This window comes from Martes martes (assembly GCF_963455335.1).
Source record: "Martes martes genome assembly, chromosome: 4".
NCBI classification, from domain to species: Eukaryota; Metazoa; Chordata; class Mammalia; order Carnivora; family Mustelidae; genus Martes; species Martes martes.
Genome location: NC_137891.1, coordinates 141,818,959 through 141,835,270, shown reverse-complemented (window position 1 = coordinate 141,835,270; position 16,312 = coordinate 141,818,959). Strand labels below are relative to the sequence as shown.

The 16,312-nt window shown below is 37.3% G+C and overlaps 1 protein-coding gene across 1 annotated transcript in view; it reads left to right on the top strand.

Moving 5' to 3' along the window:
- The window catches only part of PATJ (PATJ crumbs cell polarity complex component), a 362,352-nt gene that overhangs the window by 34,727 nt on the left and 311,313 nt on the right, over positions 1 to 16,312 (top strand). The window contains exons 9-13 of the mRNA XM_080800388.1: positions 2,172 to 2,271; positions 5,089 to 5,180; positions 6,494 to 6,644; positions 10,437 to 10,583; positions 14,819 to 14,895. Coding sequence (XP_080656514.1) covers positions 2,172 to 2,271; positions 5,089 to 5,180; positions 6,494 to 6,644; positions 10,437 to 10,583; positions 14,819 to 14,895 — 567 coding nt within the window. The remainder of the gene's footprint in view (positions 1 to 2,171; positions 2,272 to 5,088; positions 5,181 to 6,493; positions 6,645 to 10,436; positions 10,584 to 14,818; positions 14,896 to 16,312) is intronic.

The following is a 16,312-nucleotide window of genomic DNA, read 5'->3' as shown; positions in this document are numbered from 1 at the left end:
ATTTGACAGAGCGAGATCACAAGTAGGCAAAGAGGCAGGCAGAGAGAGAGGGGGAAGCAGGCTACCTGCCGAGCAGAGAGCGTGATCCGGGGCTCGATCCCAGGACCCTGAGATCATGACTGAGCAGAAGGCAGAGGCTTAACCCACTGAGCCACCAAGGCACCCCTTTTTTATTTACTTTAAGCTCTGCTCCCAATGTGGGGCTTCAACTTATGACCCCAAGATCGAGAGTTGCATGCTCTACTGACCAAGCCATCTAGGCACCCCAATACTTGCCATTTCTATTTCATGAGAGTGGTGAGGAGACATCCACATGTTGGAGGGAAACTCAATACTGGTCAATATATGAATTAGATATGAACAGAATGAACAAAGGGAATAGATAATATTTATTATAGTCATCATAATAATATAATAATCAAAATTGTTGAAATATCAAAAAAATAAAAAATTTTTTTGAAAAATAAAAAAAACAAAACAAAAATAAAAAAAAATTAGTATTATCAAACATCTAGAATTGTCTAGGTCATTTGAAATCCTCACAGGAATTCTGCAAGATAGGCCTATCCTTTCATCAAGATAAGATCATATTAGATGAAGGAACTCAAGTCCAAATTACTCGTTTAAAAGTCATAGAGTGAGGGGCACCTGGTGGTTCAGTCAGTTAGGCATACGACTCTTGATCTCAGTCAGCTCAGGTGCTGATCTCAAAAAATAAAAGAAGTCAGTTGCCAAGCTGGGATTTGAATTCAGATCTTTCTGGTTCATTCCAAGATCTTTCCAGTAATTTCACAGGCTCTGACTCAAGGGTTAATAAAGCGAAAGGAAAGAAATAGTTTTAAAAGGAGAGGCCGGGGAAAGAAGAAAGGAGAAGTGACTTTGGTGGGAAGAGGTGGGAGACCTCTTCATGTGGACTGGAGGGGCTGGTCTAGAAGATTGTGTGTGTCTCCCTTTTGGAACCTTGTGAATGGAAATTTTCTGTCAAAGGTCTTAACATTTTTGCTTTCCTCTCCAAACTGATTACAGCCACTTTCTTCCCCTCTATTACTCTAGCTCTCCAGAGTCTTCAGTTCAGTGGTGGGGACCAGTGTAACTGTGTGATAAGTAAGAATTTGATGCAATGAGATATTTCCTTTCTAATGTTAGTGTTTTGAATTGAATCGAGTTTTTAGACACTTAATTTTTTTAAAGAAGTATTTTAAATTAGAAGGCGAGTAATGAAATTAAGTTTTAGTTTGATATTTTTTGCTCCCAATTATTATTATTCATAGTAATTCTTACCATCTGTTCCTAAATTTTTCTTTACTTTTTTTTTTTTAAGGTAAAAATTTATCCTGAGTTTTTCCCTAAGTGGCTGTATTAGTTTTCTATTGTTGTATAACAAATTATCACAAGGGGCACCTGGGTGGCTCAGTTGGTTAAGCGTCTGATGCTTGATTTTGGCTCAGGTCATGGTCTCAGGGTCATGGATCAAGCCCTGTGTCTCATGCATTCTCTGTCTCTGTCTCTCTCTCTCTCCAAAAAAAAAAATAAAATAAAATCACAAACTTCGTGGCTTAAAAGAGCAGGCTTTGTTAGTTCACAGTTGTGTAGGTAGGAAGCCTGGCTGGGCTTGGGTGGGCTCTCTGCTTAGATTCCTGTATGGCCAAAATTAAGGGCTGGCTGGACTCTTATCTGGATGCTCTGGGGACAGTCCATTTCTGTCTTTTTTTTTTGGGCAGGGCCAGTCCATTTCTAAGCTCATTTGAGTTGTTGGCTGAATACTGGTCCTTGTAGCTGTCGGACTGAAGTCTCTTTCCTTTGCTGACTGTCAGCTAAGGCTCTCTCTCAGTTCCACCAGGTCCCCAGTCCCCCAGGTCTCACGAGACCCCCTCATCTTCAACCGACAGGTCCAGCCTTTATGTTTCATTTTCACTCCTTTCTCTGCTGCCGGCCAGAAAACTCTGCTTTTGAAAGGCCCCCAATCAGATTAGATGCACCTGGATAATCTCCCTTTTGCCATATCCTGGAACATAAACACAGGAATAGCACTAGGAATCAAAAGTCCTGGGGACTATCGTAAGATTCTGCCACAAGTTCTAAAAAAGTACTTGACAAACCATGCACAAATTGACTACACACAGTTATAGAACTAAATATTATGTATACTTAAAATTGTTTTTTCCTTTTAGGACAGTTCTTTTTTTGAAACTTATGATGTTGAACTCGTGAAAAAAGATGGACAGAGTCTTGGGATTAGAATTGTTGGCTATATTGGAACTGCTCATACAGGTAAATGAATCATTTCTATTTTATATTTGGAAAAATTGTAAAGGATGTTAAGGTTTCTAGGTAGTAAAATTAAATATCTGCAAATTTTAATTTCAATACTGAAAAATAAAACCATGTATCTATAGTGGCAGCCAGTTACATTTCCATGATTAGAGAATTAGTTTTATCTCAGGAGTTTTATAGCTGACTTGATTGTCATTAACAAAAGGATTTAATTACCCAACTCAATGTGTAATATTTGAATTGTGTCTTCTCTTTTTCTAAGATATACTTTAAATATTGTGACTGTTACTTATTATGCCATTTTAGATGTGATAACGTAAAAGGATTACTGTATATATTTCTTTTTTTTTTTTAAAGATTTTATTATTTGACAGAGAGAGACACAGTGAGAGAGGGAACACAAGCAGGGGAAGGGGGAGAAGGAGAAGCAGGCCTCCTGCTGAGCAGGGAGCCCGATGCGGGCCTCAATCCCAGTACCCTGGGATCATGACCTGAGCCGAAGGCAGACGCTTGACCACTGAGTCACCCAGGCGCCCCTACTGTATATATTTCATATTATGAATATTAAAAAGTATTATTATAATTACTGAAAAAAAAATAAAACAAATTCTTTAATTAGAATTATTTTCCTGTCATATAAAGGGATTCTATTGTGAGAATACATACATGGCCCAAGTATCTCTGAATAACACTCCCTTAACTACTACATGCAAAGCTTTGGTAACTTTTATTGTTAAGAGTTACTCTATAATTATAATACAATAATTAGAGTAAGGAAAAATAAACCTTTTGGATAAATATTTGCTAGTAACATGAATTCAGAGTTAATGAAATGTTCTAGTTTTTAAAAATAGTGAGATTAGGGGTGCCTGGGTGGCTCAGTGGCTTAAGCCTCTGCCTTTGGCTCAGGTCATGGTCTCGGGGTCCTGGGATCGAGCCCCACATCGGGCTCTCTGCTCAGCAGGGAGCATGCTTCCCCTTCTCTCTCTGCCTGCCTCTCTGCCTACTTGTGATCTCTCTGTCAAGTAAATAAATAAAATCTTTTAAAAAAGTAGCAAGATTAGAAAGTTAATTTAAAAAAAACTATTATTTTGCATACTTACAGCAGGTGGAAAGATTAAGAGTGCTAATGTATTCAAAGTCCTGAATGAAATTCATGTCAGACCACCTTGTGCTATTTTAGCCTAATGAAATAACTGTTTTCAGACCTTTAGATTTTTCCAAGTGCCACCTTTATTAGGTTCAGAATTTAAATGAATTCCAAAAGAGCTAAGTATGGATTATAAAATAGTGTTGAGAAAAAAAGCTATATTGAATAGCTCTTAATATGCTGTCAGGTTAGAGAAATGATGGCTTAGTTCCTAAACTTATGGCTTATGAACCTTTATTATAGTAAGTTTTTGCAGTGTTCTTACCTAACAATATAATATACACAGCAAGTAAAATGAAGGTAAATAACTGATAGAAAATTGAGAAAATTTGATATTTATGTTACTGAATAGAGAGTCATCTTACTTCTTCACTCTCAAAAGAAGTTTGGGCACTTTGGGAGAGGGAGGCAATGGTAAATCCAAAAACTAGAACAGTTAAAAATTCAGTTTGCTATTTGACATGCAGACTTTTGGAGTAATTTTTGCCTTGTTCTATTCATTGGATTTTTAAGGGGGTTACTTTGCTTGGTTCTGAAAGGGATAGAAAAACAAATCTAAGAAAAGACTCGTCAGAGGAAGAAATATGTAAATAACATAATTGTTTAAGGATAAATGAAATACGTGTCTTGTCAGAGCTATAAGCAAACTATCATCATATGGCAGGTGAAAGATTAAATTCGACAGAAAAAAATAAAGAATTCACAAAGAGGCATTTGTGCTAGGCATGAAAAAGGATTTTGGTAGAAAGGATGAGTTTTATAGGAAGAAAAAATTAATAAGTAAAGGGATAACATCACGACAATACTTAACGTTTTGGTGAAATATCGAGAGTCTTGTGTCTGTGAACTTTTGCCTTGGAAGGATGGCAATTGGAAGATAAGTAAAGTTTTCCGCAGATTATGGAGGTCCTTGAATATGTTTCTGTGAAATTTACATTTTATTATGTAGGCAATAGGAATTCATTGATGTTTAGTTTTCTTCTGTGGACAGTATTACAAGTTCATTTGAAATAAAAGAATAAAACAATAAAATCATCCAGAGTTACGGTTTTTCATTTTCCAGTTTCTCTTCTAGTCTTTGCCTATAGGCGTGTATACTTTTTATATAGTTGTAATTTTTATTTAGCCGTTTGTTTGTATTTAAATATTTTATAATGTGAAGATTATTTAATGTTGCTGAAATTCTTTCTTTCTTTTCTTTTTTCTTTTTTAAACACTGTGTGTACTTTTCTGGGAAAGTCTGGGAAGCTAACATGAGCAGCAAACTAAATGTAGGCAGGGAAGACCAGGTAGGAGACCCTTGTCTTAGTGCTGGTGAAAAGTGGTAAGTTTCCAAGGCAGCGGGAAGAAAGGGGACAGCCTAAGAGAAGAGGATGAGACTGCCTAGGCTCTCTGAATTCCAGCTTACAGTAGAGTGCATTTCATCAAGCTTCCATTACTGATTATTTTTCCAGAAATAGTCATCAGTCACATCATTTCAAATTCGGGTCATTTGTGATGGTGACAGTTTGAAATAATCCATCAATTTCTCTGCTTGTGTTCAAAATAGTGTTTATCAAGACTCGCATCAGCCCCTGTAGCTAATTAACCTCTTGATATGAATTTGGCAATCAAGGTCTAATTAGAGCTTTCTTCCTTTTTCCATATGTTTCTGTGCATCTCAGGGGAGGCTTCCGGGATTTATGTGAAAAGTATAATACCTGGCAGTGCTGCTTACCACAACGGCCAGATTCAAGTGAATGACAAAATAGTTGCTGTAAGTACCTGCCCTTTGTTTTAACATTGAATCTAGTCGGGGGAAAGAAGTTACCTTTTTTTTTTTTTTTTTTTTAGATTTTATTTATTTATTTATTTATTTATCAGAGAGAGAGAGAGAGAGAGAGAGAGCGCGCACAAGCAGGCAGAATGGCAGGCAAAGGCAGAGAGAAAAGCAGGCTCCCCGATGAGCAAGGAGCCTGATGAGGGACTCTGATCCCAGGACTCTGGGATCATGACCCAGGCCAAAGGCAGCGGCCCGACCGACTGAGCCATCCAGGCATCCCGAAAAGAAGTTATCTTGATGGTAGTGTGTATGACAGGAGAATGGCTTCATATCATCTCATCATTTTTTTTTTCAAATGGTCCAGCCACCTTTTTAAAAAAAAATTTATTTATTTATATTTAGGTTTTCATTTACTTATTTGACAGAGAGATCACAAGTAGGCAGAGAGGCAGGTAGAGGAGGAGGGGGAAGCAGGCTCCCTGCTGAGCAGAGAGCCCAATGTGGGGCTCTATCCAAGGACCCTGAGATCATGACCTGAGCCGAAGGCAGAGACTTAACCCGCTCAGCCACCCAGGTGTCCCTGATCTCATAATGTTTTAAAAAATTAAGTTCAGTGAAATCTCATTGATTTGGCTCTTAAGGTCCTAAATTTGTTTTTTTGTTTGCTTTTGTTTTTTACCGTGGGTGAAAAAAGGAGTCACTAATAATATTGGTGGTGGTGGTTGTGGGGGAATACACACACACACACACACACACACACACACATACATATATCTGAAAGGTGTTCTAGCAATCTCCTAAAAAAGACTTTCAAGCACCTCTGTGTTCTGTAAACTCAGTCATTTTATATGCATTTTAGTAGGCTATTAACCAGCTCTTTTCATCTCTTCATGAAAGTAATTTTTCTACTAACAGTAAGTAGTTTTAAGTACATACAGATTTGAGGTATTTTATATATTGGAGACTAATGTAATTACCTTTTGTCCATTCAGGCTGGCCTTTCTCCATTTAGTAGATATTTGTTAAATTTTAAAGTTTATTTGAATAATATTTTTGAAGCATAAACACACACATTTACATAGACACATACATTTAATTTCATGGTTTACATAGAAACAAATGTTTGTTGCTGTCATTTGAATCTTTGTCCTTCAGATCCATCTAAGGAAGCATCTTTCATCACTCTTGGCTTAGGAAATATCTTGGGATTTTGCAGGGGATAGAGACCTAATTTTATTCTGCCTCACCAGAATTGAAAACAGCCGCTAACTTGAAACCTCTGTGTAATTTGTCCCTTAATGTTTTAGGTGGATGGTGTGGATATTCAGGGTTTTGCCAACCAGGATGTTGTTGAAGTATTACGGAATGCAGGTCAAGTGGTACATCTAACCCTAGTTCGAAGGGTTCGAAGGGAGGCGTCTTCATCTGCTTCTCCACCTGAATGGCCTTCAGACCCAGGTAGCTTATGCCACTGTCCCTCTTCCCACCACCAAGTCTGGGCTTGGAGGAATAGCTTACTTATGGAGTTGTTCTGTGAGTCTGGGAAGGAATAACTGCCCATCTTTTGTAATGCAGTGATGGAGAAATGAATCAGCTCATTTGTGCACTGAAGGTTTTCAAAAACCTTTGCCTATTATGAGGTGCCTGTCCAAATGTTAGAACACGAACCCTGACATGCATTAAGCTCTGTTGAGCTGTTCTAAATGGAGATGGAAATAATTTTTCCAAAAAGCTTCTAAATTTCATTTATTATATTTGAATAATAAAGCTTTGGCACCTTTTGTTCTAGGGACTCTCATTTGTCTAATGCTTTGACATTTTGCACACTTCAGATTTCAAATGACTTCTAACAATATATTTGATTCTGATGTCTCCTGATTTATTCTTTGAAATACAGAGGGGGAAAATAAAACCTGGGTTTCTGTTAAGGACATTTTTATTTGTGAAATATTTGTTATTTTGATTAAGGAATAGCAAATTTTCATTATAGAACAAATATATAATTGTATGCATGCCAGTTTTTTTAATTACCAAGTTATTAATAATGTGTAGATCAAAAAAATTTGGCAATCCTGAAAACAAATTCAGTTTAAAATGAATGACTAGTTATAGAACTAGTGAGTAAGAAATCATTCCATTAGAATTTGTCAGAAGAGGAATACATTTTTCCCCTCATCTCTTTTGAAGATATAATAAGCCTGGAAGCCTTGCTTTCAACCTATATTGATTTATATTTAAATTGGAACTTTTTAAGTTTTATGTGATAGTGGAAATTTTGCTGCTGAAAGACAGATGCCCTGTCAACTGTGTTGTGTATATGAAATTAAAAATTGCCTAAATAGTACAAATTGTACAAATGCTATATTGACCTTAAAAGGTTTACATAAATATTTATATCAACATAATGGTTTTTAATAGCTCTGATAGAGCCCTTGGCTTCAGTCTACTGTATCAAATAAAGTATGTCATCTGCGAATTAGCAATTCTTTCCTGCGCATGCCTCCATTTTAAATTTATGTTGGGATAAATTTTGACTCTAAATTTGCACGTCTTCCTTCCGTGGTTGAGAGGTCCTTCCTGTGGGCTTTACTAGCACCCTCGGAAGAGGGTTCTACTGTAGCATTTATCACACCTTGTAGCAATCACCTGCTTTATGTGCTGCCACTGTAATGTAGGTGGATGGTGATGCCTGGGTTCCCTGCACCACATAACAACATTTTTGCCTGTCTTCCAGAGCCAGCATTTGTTTGTTTTATGGAAGCAAACCACTCTAGCTCTTGCACAATACCTTCCTCTACCATTCTAAAGTCTTTTTCTTCTCTACACTCCTACTGTTTGTATGTCTTGTATATCTTATTTGTGTACCAGTTTGTATACTACTTGTAGCATACAATTACATCCTGTATTGCTCTGTACTGTAAACTCTGGTATGTAACTATTTTCCCCAGGGACACTAGCAGCTTCTGGGCACATTGGCTAGAACGAGGCTGTGCTTTTGCTGTGTGTCAATGGATTAATGATCTAAGAAATTTTAGGTGTGGTTAAAAATGTCATGTTAAGATCATAGGAACTTAAAAAAATTTTTTTTTACAATATTTATTTATTTTTAAAGATTTATCTATTTGAGAGAGAGTGTGTGGGAGAGCCCAAGCACCTAGTGAGGGGGAAGGGGAGGAGCAGAGAGGGAGAGAAGCAGATGCCCTGTTGAGTGGGGAGGCCCACATGTGACTTGATCCCAGGACTCCAAGATCACAACTCCAGTGGAAATCAAAAGTTGGTCACTTAACTGACTGAGCCACCCAAGCGTCCCGAGATCATAACTTTTAACTGGTTATATTTTTCAACGTTTTATAGTTGACCCTTGAATAGCACAGGTTTGAACTGTGTAGGTCCACTCATACATGGATTTTTTTTTTTAAAAGATTTTATTTATTTATTGGACAGACAGCACAAGTAGGCAGAGAGGCAGGCAGAGAGAGAGGAGGAAGCAGGCTCCCTGCTGAGCAGAGAGTCAGATGCGGGGCTCGATCCCAGGACCCTGGGATCATGACCTGAGCCGAAGGCAGAGGCTTTAACCCACTGAGCCACCCAGGCGCCCCTCATACATGGATTTTTGTCAAATACAGTACTGTACTGTATTGTCTGTAAATGTATTTTCTTATGATTTTCTTAATGACATTTTCTTTTCTCTAGCTTTATTGTAAGAATACAGTATATAATACACATAATATACAAATTATGTTAATTGACTACACAATCAGTATGGCTTCTAGTCAACAGTACCCTATTAGTAGTTATATTTGGGGGGATTCAGAAGTTTTATGTGGGTTTTCAGTTGCATGGGGAGGGGAAGTGCCCCTAGTCCCCAATTGTTCATGGGTCAACAGTACTGTAAAAATTTTTAAGCATACAGAAAAATCGAAAAATAATATAACGATACAAACCCACCATTTAGATTCAGCTGTTAATGTTTTGCCGTATTTGTTTCATCTATTTCTCTCTTTCCTTAATCATTTAAGAGTGAGTAGTAGACATCATGGCACTTTAGTCCTACATACTTAAATCTATAGTTTCTAAAAATGAAAATATTATAATAATAATATTATCATACCAAAACAATTAATAGTAATTCCCTAATGCCAGATACTTAACACATTGCCCCCAAATGTCTTTTGCAGCTTCTTTTCCTACTTTCCCCTCTCTGAAGGAAAAACCTCACAAAAACCAAGATTCAGTCACACTTTGGACTTGTTACCTACATTAACCTAGAAGAATTCCCCACCCCTGCCTCTGTGGCATAGACTTTTTGTAAAGGGATTTGTCCATTAGGCACTAGAATACTACATACTGAATTTAATTGTCCTTGTGGTGTAATTCAGCTTGTTCCTCTATCACTACATTTCCTGTGAGAAGCTAGATACAAAGCCTTAGATCCAGGTTAAATATTTTTGGTAGGAATACTTTGTACATCATGGGTGATCATTTAAAAATGACCTGAAATGGGGAGCCTGGGTGGCTCAGTTGGTTAAGTGTCTACCTTCAGCTCAGGTCGTGATCCTGGGTTCCTGGGATCGAGTCCTGCATTGGGCTCCCTGCTCAGCAGAGAGCCTGTTTCTCCCTCTCTCGCTTTCCCTGCTTGTGTTCCCTCTCTTGCTGTCAAACTCTCTCTGTCAAATAAATAAATAAAAATCTTTTTTAAAAAATTAGAAAAAATAAAAATGACCTAAAATGACTCTTGTTCAACCTTTCTTTTGTTTAAGAGATACGTAATGACTTGCATGCTTGAGATTGAAAGCTTTACTTAGCTCAGTTTAGCTAAGGGAGGAAATACTGCAAACAGGAGAATTCTCTCCAGTTCCCTTCCAATTCATAAAGTAACCTATGTAGAGTTATTATTATTATTTTTTTAGCTGATCATGATGTCGTGCCAAAACCTAGGAGAGCCCAGAGCACTGGGATGGGCTTATTTTGCCTATCTTGCTCCTTACCGACCACAACCACAAGAGTGTAAGACCTCAGTGTTCTTTTTCTTTTCCAAGGCTTTGTGGGAAAGAATTTACTTCTGCTTTGTCAGCAACTAGACCTTGATCTTACCTTCCCATTGCCTGGTTCCTTATCCTTTTCAATAAAGGAATCATATATGTAATTTACCTAAGATGTTTGTAATGAGGTTGTGAACAGGACTGGAATAACTTCACTTAAATACGCTCTTCAGCTGCTAGTGATTCAAGTTAGCAATTCTTATTTTAGGAACTGCTGTAGAGCCATTAGAAACACCAGCCCGCTACCTAACTGGAGCAGTGGAAACGGAAACTGATCTGGATGGTGGGGATGAGGAAACTGAAGAAAGAATGGACAATCTGAAAAATGACAACATGCAAGACATAGAAAAATTAGGTAGGCACAGAGCATTCAGTTCCAAACAAAGTGATTTGATTTTCTCATCTGTTAACCGTTTTCTCTCTTTATAGTTAATTTAACGTGAGAAATTTTAGAAGCATTTTAAAGATAGGAAATAGGATATTCCTTTTTTTTTTTTTTTTTTTTAAGATTTATTTATTTGAGTGAGAGAGAGCAAGCCAGCGCATGGGCAGGGGCAGGGGGAAAGGAAGAAGCAGACTCCCTGCTGAGCGGCGAGCAGACACAGTGCTCATCCCAGGACCAGGTAGATGCTTAACTGACTGAACCACCTGAGTGCCCCCAAAATAAGATATTCTTTTTTTTAAAGATTTTACTTATTTGACACAAGTAGAGGGAGCAGCAGGCAGAGGGAGAAGGAGGTTCCCCACTGAGCAAGAAGCCCAACTTGGAACTTGATCCCAGGACCCTGAGATCATGACCTGAACCAAAGGCAGAGGCTTTAACCCACTAAGCCACCCAGGCGCCCCAAAATAGGATATTCTTTTTATTTTTAATATATTTTTTAAAGATTTTATCTATTTATTTGACAGACAGAGATCACAAGTAGGCAGAGAGTGAGAGGAGGAAGCAGGCTCCCCACTGAGCAGAGAGCCCAATGTGGGGCTTGATCCCAGGACTCTGGGACCATGACCTGAGCCGAAGGCAGAGGCTTTAACCCACTGAGCCACCCAGATGCCCCAATATAGAATATTCTTAATATCAACATCTTAACACTTGTGGCACTTGGGGACTAAGCATGTTATTGCTTAATCTTTGTTTAATTAATTTTGCATGCATTTTTATTAGTATGTGTTAACTCTTTTTTTAATCTTGTCAGCACTTTTAATTAGTGCATATATGTGAACATGTATTATCATTGATATAGCTATAGATATCTAGCTATCTGTATTCATATAGCAGTATTTCCTTTTACCATAATAATTTATAACATATACATATTTACATGTTTTATCAAATTGTCAGATTCCTGTATACTTATATTTTAATCTTCTTTTTAATTTATGTGCAACTTTGTCCTTTCACTTTGTACTCTGATACTTGGCTACATAGTTGACTCTGTTCTGGAAGCATTTGGAATAGCAGTCTCACCCAATTCTCTGCACCGAGGTGCTCTGGAAAGCCTTGACAGTTAAATGAAATGGGATACTTAACATCATCCTCTTCCAGGGAACTTTTGGCTTTGATTGTCTTGTCTCAAGAAAGGATGACCTGAAGGGAGGAGTAACCCCTCACTCAAGTTAAAAAATTTCCTCCAATTTGGAAATTTACCTTATTCTTTTTGACCCAAGTGGATTGTGGTTAGATCCTTGCTGTTTAAATTCAAGTGAACCCAGATAGATTTTCATGGAACTGTTGTGTGAAAATCAAGTACATTCTGAAGTTAGAAATATTTTCAGACACTTTTATCTGCTCTTTTTGGATCAATCTCATTGCATTTTTTTCTTCATGAATATGTATAATTTCATCTTGACAGTAAGACCAAGGTCGTTGAACTGCTAAGAAATTAGCTGTCTTTTTGCTATAGGGGCAGAAAAACTTTCCCTTCTTCCCCTCTAGTTTCTTTGACTGGTGTAATAATTAAATTGATATAAAACAGATTAATAGGAGAAAACAAATTTCGTAAGTAGGGAAGCCCCATAAAAATAGGAGACCCAAGAGTAAGTTGGGCAGTTGAGCCTCATATGCCATTCTAAAGGAATGGGATGGAGGCCTGGGGCTTCAAAGGTGAGGAGGGTAATTTACAGCATGGTAAGAAAAGCAAATGTTTGGTAATTAAAAGTTTGCTCTGCCATGCCAACAGGTCTTTCAGATAAAAAAGTTCTCTCTGGTAATAGTTCTTTCTGGTATAGGCCTCCTATCTAAATTCTTCTGGATAGTTAAGGGAGAGGTAAAAGTTTTTCCTGAGTCTGCTTGGTCTTGATTGCCTTTAGTTCAAGATATTCTACATGCTAATATGGCATATTTTGGGGTGGCATATTCTGCTCCCCTTCATTGCCATTTGAATAATTGTTTCGTATCATCATACTATTCATTTTTAAGTCACTTTGTGTAGCTCAAGATTTATTGGGCTGTGAACATCGTCTTTTTTCTCTGGTACTTTGTGCTATGCTTTAAAACTCGTGACTATCTGTACTTTTATTGTACAAATGAAAGATGAAGTAGTTAAGAGAACTGTAGGTGAGATACCATTGTTTTATACATGTGTATGAAATGTCATCTTTAAATATCATGTTTTTAAGCTTACAATTCAACCAAATTAGTTTACCGGATTGCTAATTGCAGATTAGTTTACCAGATAAGAAACTGCTGCACGGGAGAAATTTAACAAAGATGGTAGAACTCATAACGTAATTTTTCTCTTTTTTTAAATTAACATTTAATGTATTATTTGCTTTGGGGGTACAGGTCTGTGAATCATCAGTCTTACACAATTCATAGCACTTACCATAACACATACCCTCCCCAATGTCCATCACCTAGCCACCCTATTCCCCCCACACTCCCCCAGGATTCCTTAGTTTGTTTCCTAAGATTAAGAGTCTCTTATTGGGACACCTGGGTGGCTCAGTGGGTGAGGCCTCTGCCTTCGGCTCAGGTCATGATCTCAGGGTCCTGGGATCGAGCCCCGCATCAGGCTCTCTGCTCAGCGGGGAGCCTGCTTTCCCTTCTCTCTCTACCTGCCTCTCTGCCTACTTGTGACCCCCCTCTCTCTGTCAAATAAATAAATAAAATGTTAAAAAAAAAAAAAAAAGGTCTTTTATGGTTTGTCTCCTTCCCTGGTCCCATCTTGTTTCATTTTTTTCCCTTCCTACCCCCCACAACCCCCTGCCCTGCCTCTCAAATTCCTCATATCAGAGAGATCATATGATAATTGTCTTTCTCTGACTGACTTATTTTGCTCAGCACAATACCCTCCAGTTCCATCCATGTCGTCATAATGTAATTTCTTCCGGAAATTGTGCTTATCTTTTGTTGACAACAATAGATAGGCACAAAGGTACAGAGCCCACATAAGTGATATTTTGCTTTTAATAAGATCTTTGGTTAGTTATCCCCTACATGTAAACTAGCATGTCCGTTGATATAGTTATTTCATGGATATTCTTTTACGAATATCCTTGTTTTCGCATGGATAACATCTAGTGAGTTAAGCTCTTTGGTGTTTATTAGTCTTAGTCTCTGAATTCTGAGGTTAGCCTATACTTGAAGATTTGCGTTATGTAATTAAGCGTTATATGCATCCAAGATGAGCTGTCCATGCTGCGGACTGAAAGAGCTGATGTTGCAAGTTATGTTTGATTTTAGACAGATGGTTATGTCAGCTGGAGTAAGTGTTCTGTGACTTGTTTAATCTTGTGACAAAATTGAAAGAGTTTTTCTTTAACTTACAGAAAAAAAAGTGAAGGTTTGTTTATTTTCTGCTACTGCTATGGATATAAGTTGAAATTGTATTTTAGTACTTCAACTTTTGCCTATTAGGCGTTATTCAGACTAGCAACTGTATCCTGAGCTTCTGGCTAAGACCATAAAGGAGGATAGGCAGAGCACTTAAAATCTGTCTTAGTTTTGCAATGTTATCTTACGTATGCAAAAGCAATATTATACTCAAGAATCACAGAGGTATAACCAAGTAACTACATGAGACCAAAGTACACAGAGTTTCTAGTATGTTAAAGCTCTTGTATCTCCCTGGTTGAATTAAACCAGACATGGTTTTATATCCACCCAGATGAGAAGTCTGATTGGATTGTGTTCATATGCCCAGTTAATGATAAAGATGTCTTGATAAGTTTTTACTTTTTCTGTGGGTGAGTGGAAGGTATTACTTTGAAGTGATTAATATTTAAATTAAATCCTTGTTTGTCCTAACATATTGTAAACCAAAGCCAGATGTATTTCACTTGTAAACTTCAGGATGTTTACATATAAAGTGGGTATATTTCAAATTTCATTTCTAATGTATCAGTTCCTCTTCCATTTGAAATCGTCCTTAATGAAAGCCCCTTCATAATTTGGTCACAACTAGCCTTAACATTTTACGTTAGTCTTACAAGTCACCTCTGATTTACTTTACTTGGTAGACCCAAGTTAATGCATTTTCCTTTTTATTCATTTCCTTTTTACTTACTGGAACTGTGCTATTATTGAGGAATTTAGTAGTTAAGTTTGGCTCATAGTAGCTTCATTTTTTTTTTTTTTTTTAACTCCAGAAAAGGTCCCAGACTCTCCAGAAAATGAGCTGAAATCTAGATGGGAAAACCTGTTGGGCCCGGATTATGAAGTAATGGTATGTTAAAATATTGTAATAAAAAACATTCATGTCTCATTGCATGTCAAGCTCCTAACATTGCAGTTTAAAGAAATGGGAGAGCCCAAGATTAGCCAGCTTGTCTTTATTTTTCCTCCTGCCTTTCTTCCCTCGGGGATCAATTGATTATTTTCCCCCTCTTTAAACATTTTAAGTTGTAAGAACAATTAAGGACTGCACACAAGTTTCAGTTATAATTAGCAGACACTCGGTTCATGTTGAAAACATTTAAGTCAACAGTAGGCAGAAGAATTTTAGAAGACTTGCCTTTAAATTTATAACCTGTATCAGCTGCTTAAAATTGCTGGCATTTTTATGATTGCTTTTATGATCTGTTTGTTTTATTGTACACTGAAAGGGCTGTGGATATTAGTCCTATGTTTCACAAAGAATCTTACAGTTTTATGAGAAAAATGAAAGAATGATTATCAAATGTATTAGGGAGAACAGGAAGTAATTTAGGTTAGGTATAAGTTTATAGCACCAGTGGTCCATTAGACTTCCTTTCACCTGTTATTAGATTCATCGAGTAAGGGATTGATTACATTCCCCCCTATGAATCCACGTGAAAGCAGAAAGCTGTGCTTGGAAAAGCGTCTACGGTGTTCACTAAATGCATTAGTAATAAAATATTCTATTAAATTTCTATTGTCATTCATGTTGTCTCCCATATGTTTATCATTAGTGCTTGTTGGCTGGTTGGAGATTTTTTTTTTCCCTTTTCTTGGTTCAGAACATGCAACCACTATCTATTGTCAGGAAATTTCCAGCATCATTAAGATGAGTTAAAACATTCCATACTCTATTCTTGCTAATTTCATACTTGATTTTGGTCCTCATGAACTGCTGCTTCTTTACCTCGTAGATTTTAAATGCTGTTTTGTCATTAGGCTATCTATCACCTTAGCAAATAACTTTTTCTACCATTCGTAGTGGTTTGATATATAAAGCAGTTTGGTGTCCCAGTATATATCCATGGGACAGGTTTGTGATGGGCTCTTTTTAGTTAAAATTTTATCCTCATAACTACTCCTCCAAATTTCATTTATCACACAGTGAGAGCATAACACAATGGTGAGAAAGAAGAGACAGAACTTGAGGTTGGGAATTTAAAGTGACAACTTATTCATTAAGGGTTCTTGCTGTCTTGAGGGATGAGGAGCAGAAAGGAGAAACCAGGCAAGATAAATAAATGCATGCATGCCCTCGTGTACTCTGATGTTTCTGATTTCATTTTTCTTCTAGAATCTACTTATGTGAAATGCAGTACTTCTAGAAGCTTTAGTTGGATCGTTGTTTAACTTATCCCCTCCCTCCAGATACACCCTACTTTATTAACAACTTACAGATGCACAGCATCAGTAAAGTATTTTGCTTGCTAGGAATTCACTTCTGT